This window comes from Chiloscyllium plagiosum, unplaced genomic scaffold (genome assembly GCF_037043375.1).
Source record: "Chiloscyllium plagiosum isolate Xiang-an unplaced genomic scaffold, Cpla_swu_hap1 HiC_scaffold_7, whole genome shotgun sequence".
In the NCBI taxonomy this organism is placed as follows: domain Eukaryota; kingdom Metazoa; phylum Chordata; class Chondrichthyes; order Orectolobiformes; family Hemiscylliidae; genus Chiloscyllium; species Chiloscyllium plagiosum.
The window spans coordinates 44906368-44932870 of NW_028270145.1; the positions used below are offsets into that span (position 1 = coordinate 44906368).

At 40.0% G+C, this 26503-nt stretch overlaps 1 protein-coding gene across 3 annotated transcripts in view; it reads left to right on the plus strand.

The window, feature by feature from the left end:
• pde1a (phosphodiesterase 1A, calmodulin-dependent) overlaps positions 1-26503 on the plus strand; it is a 605934-nt gene that overhangs the window by 322220 nt on the left and 257211 nt on the right. The window contains exon 1 of one of the 3 annotated variants that reach the window (XM_087988966.1): positions 5444-6025. The exons of the other annotated variants lie outside the window; for them this stretch is intronic. Within the exon in view, the coding sequence (XP_087845092.1) occupies positions 5973-6025 (53 nt within the window). The 5' untranslated portion in view covers positions 5444-5972. Of the gene's footprint in view, positions 1-5443; positions 6026-26503 lie in introns of those variants that run through there. 3 annotated transcript variants of the gene reach the window in all.

The window sequence follows — 26503 nt, forward strand, 5'->3', positions numbered from 1 at the left end:
CCACATCCTTCTGGTAGTGTGGCAACCAGAACTGTACACAATATTCTAACTGAAGTTCTATAGAACTGTAACATGACTTGCCAATTTTTATACTCTGTGCCCTGATCGATGAAGGCAAGGATGCTTTATGTCTTTTTGAACAACTTATTGTCTTGGGTTGCCACTTTCAGAGTGCTGTGGACCTGTACATCCAAATCCCTTCGTATGTAAATGCTACTTAGGGTTCTGCCATTTACTGTATATGTCTGTCCTGCATTAGATCTCCCAAAATGCATCACCTCACATTTGTACTGATTAAACTCCATCTGCCATTTCTATGCCCAAGCTTCTAGCCTATCTGTATCCTGCTGTATCATCTGGCATTTCTTCCTCATTATCCACAACTCTCCCAAATCTTTGTATTGTCCACAAACATACTAATCTGCCTGCCTATATTGTCCTTCAAATCATTTACATATATTACAAACAATAGGAGTCCCAGTGCTGAACCCTGTCGAATACCAATATTCACAGATCTCCAGGCAGAAAAACAACCTTCCACCATTACTTTCTGTCTTCTATTACTCAGCCAATTTTGTAACTACCTTACCAGCTCACTGCGGATCCTATGTGACTTTACCTTTGTATCAGCCTGCCATTCAGGCAAACTCCACCACCCCGCCTTCATCAATCATCTTGTCACTTTCTCAAAAAACTTGCTTGTGTGACACAACGTTCCCCTCACAAAGCCTATTGCTAATAAGTACAATTTATTTCTAAATGTAACTAAATCTTATCGCTAAGAATTTTTTTTCCAATAACTTCCCCACCACTGATGTTTGGTTCACTGCCCTTTGTTTCCCAGAGTACCCCTGTTGCCCTTCTTAAACAAAGGAATGATACAGACAGAAAGAGACAGAACAGGTCATAGTGAGAAAAGCCAACTATAGTGAGGGAAGCAGTTAAGTTACTGCAAGAGGTTTTATTGTGGCTTTGTAACTCTGGCAGATCATTGATATATTTGCTTCTGGATTCTCTGACCAATAAGAGTGGGCACCTCATCGTTAAAGCTATATTATTTAAAAGGTCGCAAGGAGGGGTCAGAATGGATGCAAGATTTAGGTGTCCAAACACAGATAGCAGTTGCTACAGAGGTATCTTGTGGTGCCACCCCTGTTAACCCAGTTTTCTGTGACATCCCTAGCAGTCATGCTGTAGGGCATAGAGACCTGAAGAGAAATATTCATTTATTCCAGTGTGCACATGATCAGTTGCAGAAACAAAGCAAGTGAGAATTTGTGAGCTAGAGGAATGAGGTCCCTCACTCATGGAGCATAGTGCTGAAATCGATTCAAAAAGCTCATGCGGGAAGGAAAGGTAAAAGACATACCACCTTTAATTGCCCCTCTTGACTTCACCACCTGGGTTCCACTCCTTAGACTAACACAACTTGCTGCTCCAGACATTATTCTTTCTTGAAGCTCTCTGAACAGCCTCCACTGACATTCACATTCAGCTTACTGTCATTCCTGAGAGAAACTCTTCACAATATTGTCAATCCTTCCCCTCCACAGAATCTATTTCTTACACTCAGCAGTCCTCATTGCAGGAGAAGAGAGCACAGAATTCCAGAGAGAAAGAGAGAACCGAAAGTGATCTTTCAATAATAACCACCCTGACTGCAGCTGGGAGCTACAGATGCCCAAACTGTTGGAGTACAGGGACCTTGAAGACAGAGAGATTCAGGCCTTCCTCCTTGGGAGTGACTGCTGTCTTTAAATTTTGGATCACGTCCAGTCCTGAGTTTCTGCCTTGAGTCTTCAAATGGCTAACAGTCCTATTCTCAACTCATAGGTCTTTAAATACATGGTGCAAGACATCTTGTGGGTGATGGGCTCCAAAATGGAGAATTTGCTTCCTTTTCTCTCCTACTGTGGTGCCATTTTGCCTAATTATTAACGCAGTGTGTATTGGAACCCGAATGGCAAAGTATTGCCAGTTTGAATGATTTTCAACAAACTCCATCATGAATATCATTGATGCTGCCCTTCAAGCACAGCTTTAGAATGTCTCTGAAGCATTTTCTTTATCCTCCACAGACCACGAGCTAGTTGAGAATAGAGTAAATAGCTGCTGACAGAGGAGATGTTTTTCAGCCATTTGGACAATGCGTCCACTCTTATCGCTGTTGATGTTAGGGAAGTTTTACCTGAAGCTTATGCTGTTGCCTCCATGGAGGCACACTAGCATTTGTTTGATGGTCCACAGGTTGAATCTTGGTGAAGATGTCCTTGTTTGATCTGTAAACTCAGTTTGCTACTTCAAACAAGATTGAGGAAAGCCTCAATTTGGCTGTTCAATACCTCACTGAGGTGCAGCCAAGTGCTCCTTAGTTCTTTGCTAAAACAGAGGTGATTCCCACAAAGATGGAAACAGGCACATGGAAGTGGGAATTCTTTTTAAGTCTCTGTTGTCCAATCACTTGTCTCTATTGTTGTCTTTTGCCTTTCAAACTTTGAGCTAAACATTATGATGGGAATAGAAGATGAGCAGTGGATGTCAGTGAAATGGAAATGTCCCTGATTCTATGAATGTGCTTTATATTCAAAGGCATTGTATAATAGTGATGAAACTTATAGTGGTGGAGCCTCAGATTGACTGAATCGTGCTTGTATGAGTCTACTATAACTGACAGTTAGGCAATTGCAGAAACTCTGGCCACGTCAGATTCATCCTGCTCCACTTCTCACCTTGGTCTTCCCCTTTCTCCTTCCCTTGCTCATTATTGAAGTAAAATCTCTTTCCATTAACAACTGATTTGTGGGCCTTGAACCATTGCAACAAAATTGAAGGATCTGTGCTATTGGCGACTAAGTGGATGTAATTCGGTCAAGACAACCGTAGTGTTGATCCCCTAGTTAATGCATTTTTGTGCAGTAGATTATGAAATTCTGCATTGATCACCAGCAGAAATGAGTTGGAGGCAAAGAAATTCAAGATTGCAAAATCATAACTGCCGCTAGCAATGTGTGTCCACTTGGTCCACTAGACAGGAGGTTTTGTGTCAGGAAACTTTAAATATTAGGCAGCAATATTATGGGAAAGTCTGACTGTTAATCATGTCTATTATTATTGTTTCTTTAAAGCTAGAGCTTTAAGTTCAACCCATCCAGCCCCTTGAGGAACAAGTAGCTATTTTTTAAAAAAGGGCAAGTTTTGTTATTGCCACTGATGTTGTTGCTGATGTAAAACATGGCAAGGGGAGCAGAAATATCACCCAGGGTCTTGGAAATCACCTTCAAAACAAGGAAAGGAGACTCTTGGAACAAGTCCTTGTGAGCAAAAGCCTTTCCTATCGGCAAGGAAACAGCTGTCTTCATTCAACATTTATAGCACTTGCTCCTGTTAATTTCACAGCGCTGTCAATTTCTGCAGTGTTGTGAAAAAAAGTTGAGAGACTGTACCACAAGTCTCACTGTGCTATATTCATATTGAAGTTCATTGTATTCATTTTTTTCACCATTTTGTTTGATGTCGAGAATCACATTTTTCTGATCTTGCCATATTTTCCCAACTCATTCCTGATTAAGGGTTTACGCTCAAAACGTCGATTCTCCTGCTCCTCGGATGCTGCCTGATCTGCTGCGCTTCTCCAGCACCACACTCTCGACCATATTTTCCCAACTGACTCACCTTGGCCCACGTCATTTACAGGCTGGGAAAACTCAGCCAGACTTCTTCCCCATATTAGTGCTGCACATTTTCAACAATGTGGGCAGCTCTCAGAGTTCAAATGGGTCAGAGATTGAAAAATATAAAAATGCAGTTGACTGAAGATTTAACATGGATTCTGATTTTAACAGCCAGGTCAGAAATTTCCCAGACTGTCTGAAGCTCCCCAGGTTGAACAACGTGAGAACCTGATAAGATGTTAATGCGCAAATGGCAACCAGTGCAATGGTTGTTGATTCTAGACAGGATGTGACCTGCTTGCCAGGTGAGGTGTCTCTAAATTTGAGTAAAATGAATATTATGAACTTCAATGTGCATCTATTATAGTGAAACTTTCGCTTTAGTACAGCCTCCATTTTCAGAGCTACCAAATCAGCTGGACATGTCTGGTTTAGCTATACCCATATAAATGTTAGTGGAATATGGATATTAGTTCGTGATGCCAACATAATTGAAGCAGAAGGAGAGTGAGCAATTTCTGGTGTAAACTGTGTCAAAATTGCATCCGATTTAGAAGATATTTCTTTCCCCCTTCCAGGTTTCTGTGCAAACCTATTTGGGTATCACTGAATTCTAAACCTTTCCTGATCCTGTGTAATTGCAATCTATTTAAAATGCAATACTTCAAGAGAAAATTGTGCTTCAGAAAATATTCCTTGATATATTTGATTGGCAGCTTGCTAAAGTATGGAAAATACATTTAAAAATTAATTCCTTTCAAATATAAGCATTTGAAATTCGATTGAGGTTCCACAGCTGGTGAATAACCCAGCTTTAGTAACTGTAAATTACGGATAAGAAATATGAAAAACTTCTTTCTATTTAGCTTGGCATACAGTAGTCTGATACTAAATAATTTTCATAAAGTAGTTCAGAAACCTTTAGAAGTTATGTATTTGCATTGCTGGTCCCAAAATTTCACCTTAGTATAATGTGTGTCATCATAGGCCTACCTATAAGTGCAGTTAGTATTTTTCAAAGTTAAGTTACAAGTTTTTAGAACACCAATATAGTGATGGTGACCTCTTGAATTCCTCACATCTACATACGCACTTGTGTTAACTGCTAAATAGAATTTAGAGTGACTGCAAGGGTATGGAGCTGGTTGTTAGTAATTTTAGTACTCCTACAGCGGAAATTGTATATAAATATAAATTTCATAACCTTCATTATTGATGGTTACACCCTGAACTAGATAGGTTTTAAGTTCTGAAATTCCTCACTGAATTTCACCACCTCTTAACTCCCTTTTTCTCTTTTAAAGTGTTCCTTAAAACCTGTCTCTTTTGAGCAACCTTTTAGTTCAAATGCCACCTAATGTGGCTTAGTGTCAAATTTAGTCTGATATTTCTCCCACACAGCGGTTTGTACATTTTACTACATTGAGATGTTAAACAACTGCAAGTTGTTTTTGATTAAATTCAGTATGTTTCTCCAACATGTTTCGTAGTTAACAAAATATTTTTCTATTTTCGACTTGTTCACTGAATGAAACATAATAAAATAAATCAAGCACCTTAGCATATCTGGAATATTTCATTTATTGTATTTCACATTATTTGTCTCATGGATTTTCATTGGCCAAATTATTCTGGACTGTTACATCTACACATCATCTGTGATGAATAGAAGTCAGATTATAAAATAAATGCATTTCCAAAACTAGTTCTTGTTGGGATGCCAGCCAGACTACAGCACAAACTTTTTCATCTTCGTCAGTCTGCGTACAGTACTTGCTTTTTACAAGATAAACTTCCTTCCAGACACCCCCAGGGAAATATTAAAACACCCATTAAGTGTTATTTAAGAAAGAGAAGTTATCCAGACCAAGTTTTGTAAGCTTTACTGTCTTTTGTTCTTTTTACAACTGGGGGTGGGTGAGGATTATTTTCTGTTCTGCAGTTTAGCTGAGACAAACATGGAATGTTTGTATGGTTACAATAATCTGTTACATTTTATACCTGGATGACAGTTGGCAAAATATCAGATCTTTCTTGCACTTTGCATATATAAGACTCTTCCCTTGTCATAACATGCCTCCCTCTGCTTTGTAGAGTGTGCGTTATTTGGTAGTACATAGACGTGCCTGTGTGAAGTGGCCTCTATGGCCTTATTGCTCAGTTGTCAGAGAGGGAGGCTTCCCCAGCACAAAAGACCAATCTCTCTGCTCTCCACAGTGGATTAGTTGAGAATAACTCTCCAGACTCTTGCGGGCTGTTTCAGAAGAAACTTCCTACGAGGAGTATAATTTTCTCCTTTAAATGGATGAATGTGTTACCATCAAGAAAAAGCATCTACAAAAACCCATATTTAGGTAAGTTTCTAGTATTTTGCATTTTGTTGCTAAAGTTTTTTTTCTCTTTCTGTTAAGAATTGTTGCAAAGAAATTGTGGAAGTGTTTTGTTGTAGTTGTGTAATAGTTAATTTTGTAAGCTGTCAATGTCCTGACAATAATGTAATAAACCAGTAATGAAACCACTTTATGGTTTTTAAGATCCTTCCATTTTGCTGTTGATTAAGTGAACGTTTTGTACTTTGATCACATTTTTAAAAGTACCCTGCAAACTTTTTGTAGAGCATTGTACATGTGCTTGCTGTGTGTGGTGATATAAAAACACTTAGTTACAGAACATTGCATCGGAGTTCAATGCAACGTCTCTGTTTTTAATCATTAGTCAGTTAAACCTCTAGTAGAACTGTCATTTTTGCTGATGTTTGTCAAATGTTAATTTTAAGATTATGTTTGCAAAATAACCATTCTGTGTATTAGATGGACAACTGAAACACTGGAAGGAAATAGATTTTCATAGCTTCATAAAGTGACCAGAGTTTTATTTTCACTGAAATACCATTGTGGAGTTATTTTTTAATAGTTCAAAATATAATGCTTTCCTGTTTAAAAAATAGCAGCAGAAGTCAGAATTTTGTTTTCAAAAAGGAGCCAAGATTTCTCATTGTAAAAGAATTTTTTCCCATCTGTCAGGATACCTTAATTTAACTGTCCACAAACTGCTGTAATTGACTTTTGAAGGCAATCAAGTGGTCACCAAGCATGGGAATGGCATTATTCCTGGCACTCAGCATAAAGGGTCTGTGGTTGGAAAAAAGAAATAGTGTACATGTTATTTTGTTTATGACAAGTAACATCCTGAGACCCACTTTCACTCCCATTGGACTAAAGTTTATGACATCTGTGGTGTATCGCAGCTGTGAAATTGATAGGATAAATAAATAGATGTAGATATAAAACATGAACGGCCTGTTTACGTTGGCTTCTATAATTTTAAATGAATATAATGCTCAATGACAGTAAAAATCTGTGAGAACGTGCTGCGCTGATAAAGTGACAGTTTTCATTTTTAGAAAGGTTTAATCATCAGTTTAATAAAATGATCAGGCGCACATGGATCAGTGAACTGCAACTGAAGAATGCACTGACAAAGATAAAGACCTAAAACAGAGAAATTCAAATGCAGTGTCCACTGGTGTTTTGGTTTCTTAACTCAAGTTTATACTGAAAAAGCAGTAAAAACTCTGTAAGCTGAAGTGTGCCCAACCTAACTGCGACTCGAATTCATAGTAAGTTTGATATGGAATTTCAAAGGTAGTCAAGAAGCAAATGCTCTAAATGTCTACACCAATTTCAGCCAGTATTCTTCCAGTTCCCAGGAAACACAGTTATTCTTTTTTTATGTTCTACAGGCTGCATAGAGGACGGAGAAAGAGGGAGTAGGTAGGAAAGCCTCAAAAATTTACCAGTGCTAGAGGAGCTTGCATATATCAGCCTTGGGCTTGTATGAAACAAATATGTTGAGCTGACCTTGTGCTTGGCAAATGCTAAAATGATTTGTATCATTAATATGTAGTAATTGTTTTATGACTGAACAATGAATTCAAGTTTACAAAGTATTTGAGGGCTCCTACGGTGTCCCTACTTCTGGGTCAAGAATCCTGGGTTCAAGTTCCATTTGCTCCAGAGGTGTGTAATAACATCTCTGAACAGGTTGATTTTTAAAAAATCTACAGATGGATTGATAGGGGATCTGTGGCACAGTGATAGTGTCACTGCCTCAGGATTATAATATTAGGGTTCAAGTCCTACCTTCCCTGGAAATGCATCGTAACAGGTTAAATTGAAAATTTTCTGGCTCTTGCCCCTACTGTAATGTCAGGAGGTCTAGTTTCAAATCCTACCTATCCAAGATATATGACATAAGAAACCTGAACAGATTGATTAAACATAATATATAAAGTATCTGCTTACTGAGGAAAAATATGAATAACAAGTAGAATTCTTGAATTGATTTCCACCTATGACTTATAATTCTTTGTATAATTAAATTGTAAAAATCTATCAGAGAAATTGAACATAGAATCCCTACAGTGTGGAAAAGGCCATTTGACCCAATGAGAACATACAGACCCTCCTAACAGCATCCCACCCTAACCCATCTCCCGACCGTATCCCTGTAGCCCTGCATTTCCCATGGCTAACATATCTAACCTACCCATCCCTGGACACAATGGACAATTTAGCATGGCCAATCCACTTAACGTGTACATCTTTACACTGTGGGAGGAAACCAAAGCACCCAGCAGAAACCCACAGACACAGGGAGAATGTGCAAACTCCACACAGTCGCCTGAGGCTGGAATCAAATCTGGGTCCCTGGCGCTGTGAGGCAGCAGTGCTCACCACTGAACCAATCTGAAATGTTCGAAATTGTGCTTCAATTACCTTTTGTCTTATTATGCTTTCTCTTTTTAAAACATAATGGAACTTTCATTATCTGTATTCCCTTCTCTTCCCTTTCAGTAATGTACAAAATATTTCATTGGGTTAGGTATTACATATTCTGAGTTCTTGATCCTGGAGAATATAAGCTTTGCACTTGTGGCTGTATGTACAACCCAACAGAAGAGATAGGGTTGTCTGTCTGTATGCTGCAAGCAACTGGCTTTTGTCTAATCCCTGTGATAGGACTGCTTTTGAGAACTTAATATCTATGCAACACTGAAACATCATTTGGGGTCAAGCAATCAAAGCGAGTCAGAACTCAAGTGTTTGGAGTCCAGCAGATGATGTGTTGCTGACAATATTTTGAAGAATAAATAAGGAGTGGAGTAATATTTACTTTGGGTGAGGATGCAAGTGCTGGCAGTTGAGAATCAGCAGCCTGTTAGACCAATGTTCATTTTCTTGTGTGTCATACCTAACTGATTATCAAGCAACAGTTTTCTCTGGAGCCCAAATGAAAAGGAAATCTCCCTGACTCTGTCCACACAGACACATAGTTCAGATATCAGGTGTTGGATACTTAATGAGACAATCTAAATAGATCCCTTCGAAGTTTAAAAACATATTGTTTCAAATGAAGTGAAGAAACTTTGGGTCTTTGCTAAAGCTTTCATCTAGGGTGGCTAATTTCTCTGAGTTAACGAATCTTTCCTCAGTAAGAAAAATAGAATCTGAATGCTTTAATTTCAATGCAGTCACTTTTCAGCTTCTAGCTTTTAAAGTGTTAACATGGCTGCCTTGTAATGCGTCTCCTTTCAGTCAGAAGATTGTGTTTTAACTGTTCTCAATGACTTGAGTTCATAATCTAGACTTACATCTCTGTGCTGTAATGAGGGCCTGTTAGAGCTGAAGAAGTGAACCCTTTTAGATGAAGATTAACCAGGGTCTATATACCAATATGAAATATATCATAGTCTTACTGGAAGAAGAAAGGAGATCAAAGTTTCAAATCAGGAGGTGGGTTTGATTCTTGGACCTGGATTTTAACCACAATTGAATTCCTCAGTGAAAATGGTGGATGTGGCCATCACACTAGAATTCCCATCCCAAACACAGTATCTGTCAATTTTGTGAAGGAAGTTTGCTTTTTGTACATTTGTGGACATTTTATGCAGGCAGCTGGCCAAAGTAATCAGCAGTACCTTTGCTCCTGTGTGACGTTGTTGACCTGCAGGTCTGAAACACAAAGTGCTCCAGTTAAACCTGATAGGAAAAGTTCTGATTTTGTGGATGTGTTTGGACAATCTTCTATCCAGATCCTGGGTCAAATTTGTTTCAGTCCCAGACAGGAGGGATGAACTGGTTATTCCTCTACCCACGGTTGGTCACAACAAGGTTAAATCCAAAAGGATCCCTTCTCTTTCAGATATCTTTCTCCCTGACCCAGATGAAGCAAAACTTTCTGGAGTTTTGATGCAGCTCTGGTGCTCTGAGGCAGGCGGCAGGCCCAGCCTGTCCCCACACCCAGCACATCCACTCTTGTTCCAGGGTCACCAGGCTCAATTCCCACCACTCCCGAACTAAAATCCACCTTTTGGCCACTTTCACCCGGTGGGGTTTGCGGAACCAGGAAATATCAGGAGACTGTCTTCCTGACCAGGAAGTGAAAATCCAGACCATGAAATACGATTTATTTTACTCCAGGGTCAAGTCTACCACCTAGTTAGAGGCCAGAGGAGAGTCAGGAAGTGGACACCAGGCAAATGGGCCATGCTCTGGTATGAATCAGGACCCAACAATTGTGGTGCTGGAAAAGCACAGCCAGTCATGCAGCATTCGAACAGCAGGGGAGTTGGCCTTTCGAGCATAAGCTCTTCATCAGGACCACACTTCCAGCATCACACTTCTTGACTCTGATCTCCAGCAGCTGCAGTCCTCACTTTCTCCTTGCTTCCTATAAATCAGGAGCCATTGTGTCTGCATGTTGGTTAAAATTGTGGGATCTCCATGTTCCAGCTGAGCAGGGCGTGGAAAGCTATGTCCCAGATAGTACAGAAAAGTGTCCGTTAGCAAATTTTTAGCAATGTCCTGTTCTTCTTTGCTGAAACTTTCACTTCGTTTTGCGCCAAGGAAATCTTTTAGCACATGAGCACCTTGCTGTCCCTCTTCAAACGGGATTGTGGTTGATTAGCTACAGGGATCTTCGAACAGTTGGCAGCTCCAAGGAAAATATTGGAAAGCCAGAGTTGAGCGCTGTGGAATTAATTGCCAAATTAACAAGATGGATGTCTTCAATTTTACACTCACCTCCGTCTCTCCCCATCCTTGTGAAAGTCATCAGAATTAAGAACAGACAGCAGACCAACAAGTTGAACGCTAGCGCCATGTTTTCATCATCTGGCTTCTTCTGTTCTGCTTTGTTTCAATGTGGGATGGGGAAGCCTGGCCCAGTATGTTTATGAACCTTCCCCTCCCTTGTCAGTCTTCTGCAAGAACTGTTCCCTCCCAGACACCCTGGTTCACTTCTCCTTCACGTCCCCACAGCACCACGGCACCTTGCCCTGCAACCGCAGAAGGTGCAACTCCTGCCCGTTTACTTCCTCTCTCCTCACCATCCAAAACCCCAAGGACACCTTCCAGATGAAGCAGCAATTTACTTGCACTCCACTTACTCTAGTCTACTGTACATGCTGCTCACATTGTGATCTCCTCCACACCAGAGAAACAAAGGGTAGACTGAGTGACCACTTTGCAGAACATCACAGAAAATGACGCTGAGCTTCCAGTTGTCTGCCACTTCAACACACCATCCTCTTCTGTGGCCAACATCTTTGTCTCAGGATCACAGTAGTGCTCCAGCGCAGGTCAGTGCGAGCTGGAAGAATAGCAACCTTGGGACACCTGCAACCTTCTGAACAAGATGCCAATTGGAGGAAAAGGAAACAGAGTTGTGTGTCATCTCAAAATGATAGAGGCTAATAAGCCAAGAGCCAATATTCCTAACGATGTAGTAAAGTTGATCTGTCCTGGTATATAGTGACACTCGGAGGGACAACTGAAAGCTCTTTTTGAAAGACTATGGTTTATTGATTCAGTAGTAAATGTTGCCGAGAGTGTGGTGCTGGAAAGGCACAGCAGGTCAGGCAGCATCTGAGGAGTAGGAGGATTGACGTTTTGGGCATGAGCCCTTCATTAGGAAGGGCCCTCCTGATAAAGGGCTTATGCCCGGAACATCGATTCTCCTGCTCCTCGGATGCTGCCTGACCTGCTGTGCCTTTCCAGCACTACACTCTTGACTCTGATCTCCAGCATCTGCAGTACTCACTTTCTCCTAGTTGCCAAGAGTGAGTTTGCAACAGCACAAGTAATCTACCTTGGACATGTAGTGGCTCAGAAACTGGTACTGCCAAAAACAGAAAAAGCTGGCTTTGATGGAGTACCCCTGCCTCCAATCAGGAAATCATGGTGTAAAAACTGAAAGAACTGAGGATGTTGTAAATCAGAAACAAAAACAGAAGTTGCTAGAAAAGCTCAGCAGGTCAGGCAGCATCTGTGGAGTGTTAACTTTCTGGGTCCAGAATAACACATTGGGATGTGTAATTCCTACTGCACACTTGTACTGCACCACAGCATTAACGCTACTCCATTGATAGACATATTTAAGAAGGAAACAAAGAGAGCACAGCCAGGGAAGTGCCAAGCATCCTTTGGCAGGCTGAAAACCATCTTAATCAATAAGCCAATGTTAATAAGCCAACAATTGATGCCAATAACCGCAATTCTGAAGAAAAGTCATACTAGACTTGAAGTGTGAACTCTGTTTCTCTCTCCATTGATGATGACAGACTGGCTAAGCTTCTAGGAGAAAGCGAGGATTGCAGATGCTGAGGCCAAGGCTAAGCTTCTCCAGAATTCTCTGTATATGTTTCAAATAAGTCCTCCCTGTTTATTCCAGCCTTTTCAAATGAAATCCCTTTTCTCACTCCTTTTCTCTCTCCTGTCTCTCCTCTAATTCACCTGCTACTTTTCTCTGTTATGTTCCCTTTTATTTCTCTGAAATGTTTTTGCCTTTTTTCTCACTCTACTTCTCCTTCTATCTTCACTTTCCCTCTCTTACTTTTCTCTTTAAATTCCAATTCTGATATGTTCTTACTGAACTCTTGTCAGTGCAACTTTGACTGTTTTCACATTTAAACTTCTCTTTATACTCCACGACCACCAGCGCTCCGAAAACTAGTGTTTCCAAGTAATTCAATTGCCTAGTCACACATTTCAGTTCACACATTTCAGTTTACAAACATACAATGCCTTCAAAGTATTAGAATTGATCCCACTCTGCTGAAATAAACTCACAGCTAGACATTTCAATTCATAGCATCTTTACTTCAATGTGCAAGAAATATGCAATAGTGTTTTCTTTTATTTTTCCTTTCTTAATACTGTATTGCCCAATTCCAATTAAGTGTCTTTGTCTTAGGTTTCAATGTCGGATAGCCTCCAAATGTGTGTTATGTCTATTATTGGAGAGCAGCACTGATTCTTTTTCTAGTATCACTCCGCTGTTGGTTGCAACAAATTTTAAAGTTAAGCAGAGTGGTATTGTGGCCAATTTATATAGGTCTCAGATTGCCAAGGTCAACATTTAAGAACAAGTCAGCCAGGTTTCTTTAATCAACCACAAATAACTGGTGTATTTACAAAAAAGAAACTCACTCAAACTCAGAAGCAAAATTTATTGTCAAATGGTTTGAATTATACAAAAGAAAACACAAACACAAGTGTGCACACCCACACAAGCATCTGAGGAGAAAAAGTAAATTCTTCAGAGTGTTAACTTTAACCAAGTAATATATTAATTTATGAAAAAAAGAATAAATTATGGATCGTCTCAAATGGTGTTCCAATACCGAAACTATTCAGCATACAAAGATTTTGGCACGGGGTATCTAATTGGAACAGCTGTATTTATATGGATTCCCTTTGCTTCAAACAGGTAACTTTCAAGAAAACTTTCTTCAGCAACTCTCCCCAAGTGGTAATGGTGACTATCAATGGAATTTCAGGTCACACATAATGCTGAGAGGAGTTGCAAAAAACAAGTGAGCAATAGGAAGTTGCTCTTCAGGCAGGTCAAATTCTGGTAGATGGGGTTCAAAATGCACCAGTTTAATTCCATCTGAATACTGGGCTGTGTGGCCCCTCTGTGAATGTTTACAGGCTTTCTGACTCCATTCAGACTCCCTGCTCCCTGAAGGTGCAACATTATTGCTGTTGTACCTTGTGTCTGTTGCTTAGCAAAGGTGTGCCATAGAAGTTCTATACATATGGGTCCACAAAATCTTTTCAAACATTAATATTTATATTTCATTTCTTTATAACAGCATCCTATTAAACCTCAAATTGGGCTATCAGTGGCATATATTCACCATCACAAAATTTGCCCGCTTCCACCTGGCAACACTGTCTAGCTAGCTGTGTTGCATTTGCAACCCATTTGCTACTGAAGTCCCCTCCAGTCTAAGCCATTCCAATGTTTTTCAGGCTGTCTCCCATACTTCACTCTTTGTAAACTTAATTCAGCCAAACCTCTGCCATCCTAACCCTGTTCTTGTGCAAGTCTTGTTGTCATATCAACCTAGTTCTTGTTAACCAACATTGCCTCCCATTTTCCAAAATCCTGTAAATTCAATTGCTCTTTCTTGTGTTTAATTAGTTTCATTTCTTTAGCCTCTTTACATTTCCTTCAGCAGCTCTACATCTCTACCCAATCTGTTATTCTGAATCTGATCTTCTGTACATCTGACCTTTCTTTGCCCATCATTGGGCATCAGCCATCTAAGTTCCACACCTTGTGTTCTATCCTTAAATTCCTACACTGCTCTTCATTTAAGGATTGGCTTAAAGCCCACAACTTTGACAAAGATTCTAACTCAGCCCTCCAAATACTCCCTTCTCTATTTCTGAACCCTTCAAGGTCTGGTGACAATTCCTTCAAGTACCTTGGAACAATGTTCCACATAATGGTGATAAATAAATCCAATCCTTTTTACTGATTTTACAACTGCAGTCAGATGTTATTGAAAATGCATGTTCTTACTTTTATTGACTATAAAAGTCAATTTGAAGCTTGTCTCTTATTACTTGCTTCTGACCTTTCTGCTTTATTGTTGTAATTATTAAATCAATACTTTAACTGCCTAATTTTCTAACTGGAGGGAATATAACAATTAGTTTTTAGTTTTTGTATGCCATGAGATGATATTCACTTAATTTGCATGAGTCATTTAATCTGTTGTTAATTCAGTGACTTTAAATGTGCAAGTAACTCAGACATTTTGAAATAAGATGTTAATCTGTACCATTGATACAATATTGACTAAATGGCACATGGAAAGAAAAATCATTTTATGTTCACCATAATCTGTAACATATTCTTCCATCCAATTGAATGAATGGAAAGGAAAGTGGCCAGCTTCTGTTAAATGCGTGAGCTCTTCCTGCCCACTTTGCCTGTCTCAGATAGGCAATGCTTTATATGCTTAGGCAGCGGAGACAAAGATTTGTCCCAATGTGTTTTCAAGCATTTGTATAAAACCTAGATGTAGATTCGCGAAATTCTTAAAATAATGTCTTCATTTCCAATTTTCCAATTCATTTATTTGTTAATTAAATATTTATACATCTCTAATATATGAGGTGCAATACAGCTCATGAGAGGATGAATATTTCAAGCTGCTTGTCCAACCACAGTCTTCGACTGTATCTTGAAAGTGATATTTTCTTTCAATAATTACAGTTTTGTGAGAGCTAAAAAATTGCAAAAGACATCCAAATGTTTCATGACACCAAACGTATTCTCATGCAAAGATTACTAACCAAGTTATGCTTTAAGTTCATGCTTTCCACTCCTTTTAATGAGTAATGTGTGCATCTGTATAACTTACCTGATTGGTTTCATTTTTGCAATATATCAATAATAAGCTGACTGAAAGATAACTAAATCTTCCTCAATAGATTTCCTTTACTCTCATCTCATTGTTTATCATTAGGACCAATTATACCTCTATCCTGTTTTTCACATATATTTCAAACCAGCCCACTGACTCAATAATGTTTCAGGACCACAATTCTGGGCAGTTTCCCAGACCTGCTGCTCATAGTCAAATAATCCAGTCTATGTCTGTCATGGTATATGAACATCTCAGTATGGAGCTTTGAATCTAAAAACTGTATTCGATTAGCCAACAACACAATTATTTATTTGCTTTGCATTCACCAGCAATTTCTGAAGCTATGAATGGAATTGTTTGAATCATAGCAGGAACCATCACCACTTTCATTGATCAACTCATTATGTCTTCAAGGCTTAGAAGAATCAGGTTGATATTTTTTTCACCTTCCCACCTTTATTAAGCTGTTAGTAATTCTTTTCTTTTCACTACACCTGTTCTTATATTCCTGTGTAGTAACAGTGACTACAGACATTTGTATTTTGAGTCAGGTTTGTAATGGAACTAACATAGAAATCTTATTTCTATGTTTATTATGACAACAAGCAGTGACGTACATTGGTTAAAGCATTCATTATTTACTACAGCTGCATATAGGCACAGTGAATTTGTACAGTTTTCTTACTTCGTAGATACAATTTTACAATATACTGTATAATTATTGAATAGTGTAGCACAGTAGAAGGCCATTTGACTTATTGAGCAAGAGCCAGCTGTTTCATAGAAACATAGAAAAGGAAACAGGAATAAACATTTGAATCTGCTCCACCATTCAAAACGATCATAAGAGATCATCCTACACAGCACCCTGATCCCACTTTCACCCCACACCCTTTAATACCTTGAGCCCTAAGAGACATATCCATCTCCTTCTTGAAAACTCATGTGGCAGAGAGTTCAATAGGCTCAATATTCTCTGGATGAAGAAATTTCTGATAATCTCAGTATTAAATGGCTCAACACCACACTGCCCCCCCACTCCCCCCACCATCCTTCGACTGAAACCCCTAGTTCAGGACTCCTGCCATAATCAGGAGCATTCTTCCAATGTTTACAAAGGAAAAACTAGTCAATCCCACTTTCTGCTATTCTTTCCCTATGTTCTTGCAATTTTTTACTCCTTTAGATACATATTCAATTTGTATTGGCCCCACAAAGTATTGCATGCTCCCGCAACATAAAATAGCTTTTCCTTATGTTACCTTTTGTTCTTGGCCAAACACACTAAATCTGTGCCATTTGGTTGTCGATCCTTCATCTGATGGAAACAGTTTCAACTTTATGTATCCTATCTTAGCTTTTCATTATTTTAAATGCCTCGAACAAAATTCCTCTTAACTGTCTCTTCTAAAAGGAAAACAACACCAGCTTCTCTGATACTGTACATTCAGTAACTTGATTTGTACAGAACTTGAATTTTGTAGAGAAGAGAGACATGCTGCTGAAGTTAATCAATTAAGGGAATCAATTAAGCTTGGAACATGGCTCATTTAATTTTGCTAGAAGTGACTTGCATTCATAAGCAGTAACCCATTCTTTCCAAACAAAAGGAATATAGCGTTATAGAGTCATAGAGTCGAAGAGATGTACAGCACGGACACAGACCCTTCGGTTCAACTCGTCCATGCCAACCATATATCTCAACCCAATCTAGTCTCACCTGCCAGCATCTGGCCCATATCCCTCCAAACCCTTCCTATTCATATACCCATCCAAATGCCTTTTAAATATTGCAATTGTACCAGCCTCCACCACTTCCTCTGGCAGCTCATTCCATTCGTGTAGCACCCTCTGCGTGAAAAAGTTGCCCCTTAGGTCCCTTTTATATCTTTCCCCTCTCACTCTAATCCTATGCCCTCTACTTCTGGACTCCCCCACACCAGGGAAAAGACTTTGTCTATTTATCCTATCCATGCCCCTCATACTTTTGTAAACCTTGAATGAGGTCACCCCTCAGCCTGCAACGTTCCAGGGAAAACAGCCCCAGCCTGTTCAGCATCTCCCCATAGCTCAATCCTCCAACCCTGGCAACATCCTTGTAACTCTTTTCCGAATCCTTTCAAGTTTCACAACATCTCTCCAGGAGGGAGATCAGAATTGCCGACAGTGGCCTAACCAATGTCCTGTACAGCCGCAACATGACCGCCCAACTCCTGTACTCAATACTCTGACCAATAAAAGAAAGCATACCAAATGCCCTCTTCACTATCTTATCTACCTGTGAATCCACTTTCAAGGAGCTATGAACCTGCACTCCAAGGTCTCTTTGTTCAGCCACACTCTCTAGGACCTTACCATTAAGTGTATAAGTCCTGCTAAGAATTGCTTTCCCAAAATGCAGCACCTCGCATTTATCTGAATTAAACTCCATCTGCCACTTCTCAGCCCATTGGCCCGTCTGATCAAGATCCTGTTGTAATCTGAGGTAACCCTTTTCGCTGTCCACTACACCTTCAATTTTGGTATCATCTGCAAACCTACTAACTGTACCTCTTATGCTCACATCCAAATCATTTATGTAAATGACAAAAAGTAGAGGACCCAGCACCAATCCTTATGGCACACCACTGGTTACAGGCCTCCAGTCTGAAAAACAACCCTCCACCACCACCCTCTCTCTTCTACCTTTGAGCCAGTTCTGTATCCAAATGGCTAGTTCTCCCTGTATTCTGTGAGATCTAACCTTGCTAATCAGTCTCCCATGGGGAACCTTGTCGGATGCCTACCTGAAGTCCATATAGATCACATCTACAGCTCTGCCCTCCTCAATCCACTTTGTTACTTCTTCAAAAAACTCAATCAAGTTTGTGAAACATGATTTCCCACACACAAAACCATGTTGACTATCCCTAATCCTAATGCCTCTCCAAATACATGTCCATCCTGTCCCTCAGAATTCCTTCCAATAACTTGCCCACTACTGACGTCAGGCTCACTGGTCTATAGTTCCCTGGCTTGTCCTTACTACCCTTCTTAAAGAGTTAGCCAACCTCAAGTCTTCCAGCACCTCACCTGTGACTATCGATGATACAATTATCTCAGCAAGAGGCCCAGCAATCACTTTCCTAGCTTTCCACAGAGTACTAGAGTACACTGATCAGGTCTTGGGGATTTATTCACCTTTGTGTTTCAAGACATCCAGCACTTCCTTCTCTGTAATATGGACATTTTTCAAGATGTCACCATCTATTTCTCTACAGTCTATAACTTCCATATCCTTTTCCACAGTAAATACTGATGCAAAATACTCGTTTAGTTAGTATCTCCCTCATTTTCTGTGGCTCCACACGAAGGCTTTCTTGCTGATCTTTGAGGGGCCCTATTCTCTCCCTAGTTACCCTTTTGTCCTTAATGTATTTATAAAAACCTTTTGGATTCTCCTTAATTCTATTTGCCAAAGCAATTTCATGTCCCCTTTTTGTCCTCCTGATTTCCCTCTTAAGTATACTCCGACTGCCTTTATACTCTTCTAAGGATTCACTCGATCTATCCTGTCTGTACCTTACATATGCTTCCTTCTTTTTCTTAACCAAACCCTCAATTTCTTTAGTCATCCAGCATTCCCTATACTTACCAGCCTTTCCTTTCACCCTAACAGGAATATACTTTCTCTGGATTCTTGTTATCTCATTTCTGAAGGCTTCCCATTTTCCAGCTGTCCCTTTACCTGCGAACATCTGCCCCCAATCAGCTTTTGAAAGTTCTTGCCTAATTGGCCTTTCTCCAATTTAGAAATTGAACTTTTAGATCTGGTCTATCCTTTTCCATCACTATTTTAAATCTAATGGAATTATGGTCACTGGCCCCAAAGTGCTCCCCCACCTACACCTCAGTCACCTGCCCTGCCTTATCTCCCAAGAGAAAGTCAAGCTTTGCACCTTCTTAAGTAGGTACATCCACATACTGAATCAGAAATTTTTCTTGTTGATACTTAACAAATTCCTCTCCATCTGAACCCTTAACCCTATGTCCCAGTCTATGTTCAGAAAGTTAAAATCCCAGACCATAACCACCCTATTATTCTTACAGATAGCTGAGATCTCCTTACAAATTTATTTCTCAATTTCCCTCTGACTATTAGGGGGTCTATAATACAATCCCAATAAGGTGATCATCCCTTTCTTATTTCTCAGTTCCATCCAAATAACTTCCCTGGATGTATTTCCAGGAATATCCTCCCTCAGTACAGCTGTAATGCTATCCCTTATCAAAACTGCCACTCCCCCTCCTCTCTTGCCTCCCTTTCTATCCTTCCTGTAGCAATTGTATCCTGGGACATTAAGCTGCCAGTCCTGCCCATCCTTGAGCCATGTTTCTATAATTGCTATGATATCCCAGTTGAATGTTCCTAACCATGCCCTGAGTTCATCTGCCTTCCCTGATAGGCCCCTTGCATTGAAATAAATGCACTTTAATTTATTAGTCCAACCTTGTCCATGCCTGCTCTGACTGTTTGACTCGCTTCTGTTCGCAACTGTACCAGTCTCAGATTGATCTCTTTATGCACTATCTCCCTGGGTCCCACCCATCGAGGGCCAAAGGGCCTGTACTGCGCTGTATTCTTCTGTCCAAGAACTTTCAGAGTCTGTAAGTGTCCATTACATTCTGCATGGCTTTGCCTCCCCAATCAGAGTTAACTTGCCAATTTTCTCCTGAAGCAGAAATTGTTGTGATCTGTTGAAATTTGTCATTCTTGCATTTGTCCAGCTGACTGCAGGATGAAAAGCTTCACACTGTATCTCTGCTTTCATCAGTGCTACTTATTCATTTATATCGTTGTTTTATGATAATAAAATGCTAGAACTGTCAAGAAAGAAGGATATTTATACATTTTTGTCATTATCATTCTGAAGTATTAATCTAATAGTTTTTTCGTGAGCAACCTATTAACTTTCATATGATAAAATTATGGTGGAGTTTGACAGAGTGAATATGTAGAATATGAGAAGGCTTTAATAGGTCCAGAAGTGAGAGACTGTAGATACAGAGAGGATTCCAAATTACTCCTGGGCCTGATGGATTAAATCCTAATCTTCTAAAGGAAGTGGTTGTAGAGATGGTGGATGCATTTTAGCAATCTTCAAAGAATCTTTAAGGTTCTGGAAAAGTCCAAGAGGATTGGAAAACTGCCCAGGTAACAGATATTCAAAAAGTGAGGGAGAAAAAAAAACAGGTAACCATAAGCCAATTTAGCTTAACATTTGTCATTGGGAAAATCTTAGAGTTTGTTATGAAGGATGCAGTAGCCTCCTCTCAGTCCTAAATGGTCTACCCTGTACCTATAGACTGCAACACCTGGTTCTGAACTCCCTGGTCATTAAGAATATCCTTCCTGCCTTTAGAAATTTCTAGGTTTCTAGGAGACCCTCTCTCATTCTTCTAAATGTTCGTGAATATAGTCCTAACTGACCTAACCTCTCGTCCTACATCAGTCCTACCAGTCTGGTAAACTTATGTTTTTATGGCTCCTGATGCCTCATCTATTTACCTACACGTTTTTGATCATACCAGCAACGTCAGAGTATGGCTGCTAAGGGATAAAACTGACGACTGTTCCTCAACTTCACCATATCTGAACAACAGGTACATTGAAAGCAACAGGACAACGTAAGCATCATTGGAATTTTTAAGCAAAGGTTCTGCTGCTTTGGTCATTATACAGTTCCCCCATCAATGTGACTCAACTAAAATAGGCTTCGCGATTGTAGTTTGTTGGATTCTGCAAAACAATGCACTACAAGATGGCTGAGGGCAGAGAAGGCACACTCAGAAGGACAGAGAAGGAAAAGCTCCTCAGTTTTAAGAGACCTTATTTCCTTGCCACTCATTGACCTGCATTAAATAAAACTGAAATTGTTCAGCCCACTTCAATGCCAATACAGTCAGAGTCTGCGATGCAAGAAACAAAAAAGCAAAATGCCAGCGTGATAAAGGAGTATCTTTAAATTTAATTTCAAACACATTATTGTTATAAATGCTGTTATTAACCATGTGATTCAGTAGTCCTTAAAAGACAGCTTACTAACTGTATTACTCCTACATGGTGTTTCCCCAGTGGCCTAAACAGAGCTGCTGGAATCCTACTGTTACTTGTGTTGGGACCCTTACTATGATTATAGCTGCAGCTTCTGGAAGCGTGTCAGCCTCATAGGCTGACTGCACTTGCTGCATTCTGGCTGAAGTGATAGCACTTTGAGCCAGCTAACTGTCTGGTATTATGATTGATACTGGTTAAAGGAATGGCAAGGAAGCAGACATGCTAACATCCTGAGAAATGGCAATGTTCATGCTGCTCTCACTGTGTCACTGCCACTCCCATGGGGCTGAGTCTGGAGCTGGGGATTAGGACTTGCATTAAACTGTGAGAAAGCAACCACAGAAGGAGAATAATGTCTTGAAAATCCCAAAGTGTTTACTCTGCTAATTTCTCCTAGCTGCAAGTTGCCCTTCAAAGACAGAGCAAGTGCTTTTGTCTGGAATCTGCACTGGGATGATCTGAGCTTTTAGTAAAGATGTAGGTGTAAGTTCGTGCTGTCATACTAGGCAGGCAAATGGACTGATTAATAGTGTCTCCAGTCATATCTGGATCATAGCCATATATACAATGCAGATTAACTGCATGTAACTGCTGACTCCATTTTGTTTCTTTGTTCCAGTGCTGGGTAAATTGAGTCATAAAATAATACATAATCCGAAGGATTAGCTCTTTTCAGAAGATTTCGTCTGGTGAAGAAATCAACCAAATGTTGAGAAGGTCGAAGAGAAAAGGAATAATTGTTCGGAATGCATTGAGTGGCTACACAGTTTCTGAATACTTCATACTACACATTTTATTCATAATTCAGTAATAATTAATTAAGTTTAAGATTAATTAGTACCCATGTAAACTTCTCACCCAATGGCCATTGGTGTTCAGGACATGAATGTTCAGGATAGTTCCACACATGTAGAGCGTGAGAAACATGATAAATGAAAGGGTCTCTCAGGATAGAAGGGGTGGTGTTGGGGAGTGGGATTTCCTCATTGTTAAGCTCTCAATGCTTGTTTGTGGTACACAGCATCAAGGAGGAATAGCCTATTGAGGACCAAAGACTTACCCTTACCTCTGCCTCCCATCCCACTTCCACTTAGCCCCACAATTGCTATCCTTCCCTCAATCACCGTTAATGTAGTCATGGGTTCCTGGTGGTTGCACTGCTGCCAGTTACTATTGCTCCCCTAATGGGCCTGCTGTGAAGAGCTAGCAGCTCTACTAGGACAAGGTTTCCACCCAGCAGTTCTTGATCCTGGGGAGGGCCTGATACTGTCCTCTTATGTGCCTTTTTGGCACTTAATGTAATGGACTTTGTTCAGCACCACTTCCTAGGACCTAAGAGACCTTGGAGTGCAGGTTCATAGTTTCTTGAAAGTGGAGTCGCAGGTAGACAGGATAGTGAAGGCGGCATTTGGTATGCTTTCCTTTATTGGTCAGAGTATTGAGTACAGGAGTTGGGAGATCATGTTGCAGCTGTACAGGACATTGGTTAGGCCACTATTGGAACATTGCATGCAATTCCGGTCTCCTTCCTATCGGAAAGATGTTGTGAAACTTGAAAGGGTTCAGAAAAGAGTTACAAGGATGTTGCCAGGGATGGAGGATTTCAGCTATAGGGAGAGGCTGAACAGGCTGGGCTGTTTTCCCTGGAGTGTCGGAGGCTGATGGGTGACCTTATAAAGGTTTACAAAATTATGAGGGCATGGATAGGGTAAATAGGCATAGTCTTTTCCCTGGGTTGGGGGAGTCCAGAACTAGAGGGCATAGGTTTAGGGTGAGAGGAGAAAGATATAAAAGAGATCTAAGGGGCAGCTTTTTCAAACAGAGGGTGGTATGTGTATGGAATGAGCTGCCAGAGGAAGTGGTGGATGCTGGTATAATTGCAACATTTAAGAGGCATTTGGATGGGTATATGAATAAGAAGGGTTTGGAGGAATATGGGCAGATGGGAACTAGATTGGGTTGGGATATCTGGTCGCCATGGACGGGTTGGACCGAAGGGTCTGTTTCCATCCTGTACATCTCTATGACTGTTTATGACTCTATGGCTTTTCCAAAGTGAGGGATGCTGGCCTGTCACCATCTCTCCAGCTGACAGGCAAGACCTCTGTTGCCTGAATTAAACTCTACCCATCGTGTCTTATTCTCTACTTCATGAAGCGGTGCTTAGGCTGGAAACCTTATTCAGAAAAGTCCCCAGGCTTGAGATGAGCAACATGCACAGTTCCAGCTGGATCACTCATTTTCAGCATTGCCTTTCAGCCATGACAGTACAGCGATGTTAGCTGCTCTTCCACATTCTGCAACCAATCTCCAATTCTGGTTTTGCTTATTTCCCTGATAATTATCACTGTCTTGACTTATGGAGGAGGCAAGTGTTAGTGAGTCAGTATCCTTGAGAGAGGAGAAGATGTGTGGAGTATCTGTTTGTGGAGAGGAGGAAGAAGCTACAAACAATTAGCATAGGGCAGTTTCAATTTGTAAGATAGTTCCTGGGGTGTGCAGTTATGGAGTCTCAAGAAGTGTAATTCATTATGCATTGTCTAACAAATTAGAAGAGACAGCTGTTAGTGGCCTTGCTGAAATAAGAGGAAAATGTGTGTTTGGAATAAGAAGGGGAGATGGTTAAAGTAAAAGCAAAATATTGTGGTTACTGTAAGTTTGAAATGAAAAGGGACTAGAGAAACTCAGCAAATCTGGTAGCACCTATGGAGAGAGAAACACAGTTACCATTTTGAGTCCAATATGACTCATATTCTGCCTCTGTTTCACTCTTTACAGATGCTGTCAGACCTGCTGAGGTTCGGCAGCATTTCCTTATTAAAGTAGCTTTTGTCCTGGGTGTGACGACATTGTCAGAGGAGAAGATGTAGATGAAGGTGCTGGAAGGGTTGTGAGAAGAGTTACTAACTGAAGTAGAGAAGAGAGATAGTTGTCCTCACCTTTGCTCTTCAAGTGTGGTTTACTTGATCTGACATTATCCCAGGTCCTGGCACAGAGGTGCTGGACTTGACCAGGTTTCCATTGCACCCACCTCTAAGCCTAATGGACCTGTGCTCAGGTGCGTTCCTCAGCAGTAGCATAACAAATTTCCCTCTTTTCCCCAGACCTTCCCACAGGAGTTCAAATGGAGGCACATGTTATAAGTGTCATCAGAGATGGATGTGGAACAGATCTTTGTATTCAGAACTGTTAATTAAACTCTGTTAGTGATGTCAACAGGTATCCTATTGATAACTGCTTCCCTGACATTGCAGCTCAGGAGAATGTTCTCTTCACCACTTCTGATGTCCCCCTTCTCTTTTCATGAACTAGATGGGAAAGCGGACGCTTTAAGAAGTGTATTACCACATAAAATAACCTTTGGCTGGAGTGGAAATCACACTGTTGGTGAATACATTCGTCAGCCAATCAGTTAGAAACATGCACATGAGGTCAATGAGGGCAGCGTATTAAAACACCTCAGGCCTGTTTTCTGATGCAGGATGTGAATTTTTAACTCCCATACCAATGATTCAGTGTTGAAATTGGGGTCTATGTAAAATATTCAAAGTATGCGGGGTTCTAGTTGGCTTTAAATTTCTGACTCTCCCATTTGCTCTTTCCTACAATTAGATATTTCAGCAGGACCTGAAGAGAAGAGAGCTGTATGCAGTTTAGTAATTGGGCAATTTCTTGACCTGTGATGCAAGTGCACAGTTTGGCCAGATTCATACATTTCTTAAAATAGTCTGCACATGGTGCAACCTCCTGCTTACTGTATTGTAATTAGGGCCCCTTATTGGTGTTTGAAGCATTTCTAGGAGTAGCTTAAGCTATGGACAAAGTTGCAAAGCTGAGAGAAAGCATCTGCTCCATAAATACCTATGCAAACAGGTACATGGAGTCCTCCTCCTTGTTAGTGAATGTGATTGTTTATATTACTGCTGTACATTTCTGAACATTGTTATAATATCTGTAGAATATTTGTATTAGCAGTTTCTGTAAGTTCATGTTTTCGTATTCCCATCAAGGTTAAATTGAGGTAGGTAGATTTTATTTTGAAATACATTCAGTGTTTGTACACGAGTAGTTTAATGTCAATGTTTTTAGTAAAAACAAAATACCAGAGCCAACTTCCCATGTGAGCTATCAGTCAACTTGCTACTTTAATACAGTAGTTTAACTAGTGTGGAAATCCTCAAATTGCAAACATAAGAATTTTTATCAATCCGTTCTTTTGTTAATACGTTAAAAATAACAGAATGAATGCAGGGTGATGAACTACTTCTTAGTGCTGGATATTTCATCATTAATCCTGTCAAATGCAAATTTGGAGCTTGGTTGATCACAGCCTGCCAAATTTCTTCACTACAAGCACGACTCTTAGTCCTATTTGCTAACAAAGATAATTAACTTGTATCACCATGGTTACTGGAAGGCAAGCACTAAATACTGGTGCATTTACAACAGCTATAGAACATAATGAGCCTCAGTGCTCAAGGACAACATTTAATGCACCTCCTAACATCATAAATTGCAAACTTAATAATATTCACGTTTTTGCTGTTGCACTATTCTGAGAATGCTCTTGTGACCTTCAAACCTGCTTAAGCTATAGTATAGTGTGTGGCCAAAGCAATAAAAGCATGGAAAATAGGATTGTATTCTCAGCAAGGACATATAAAGAATTTAAAATTGAATTTGAAATGTGGTGGAGAGTATTCTCAATTGTCCTTAAATAGTTTTGTTTTGATTCATACATAAGAACCTTGCTCTTGCTTAAAAGCTTGTATTATTTAACCACTTCCATGCTTTGCCCAAAAGAGGTTGGGACTGTGATTGGTTTAAATGATATGCTGAAGCGGCATCAGTGATTCCAGAGAAAGAATAATTTGTTTGGCTGGAATTTCAGGTGAAATAATACGTAACTATGTTTCATCCTTATCTAAAATCCTTGTTGAATTCTGGATTTTATTTGAAATTTTTCTTTTGCAAACTACGTGAAGTTTAACTTGTCCCTAAGAGTCT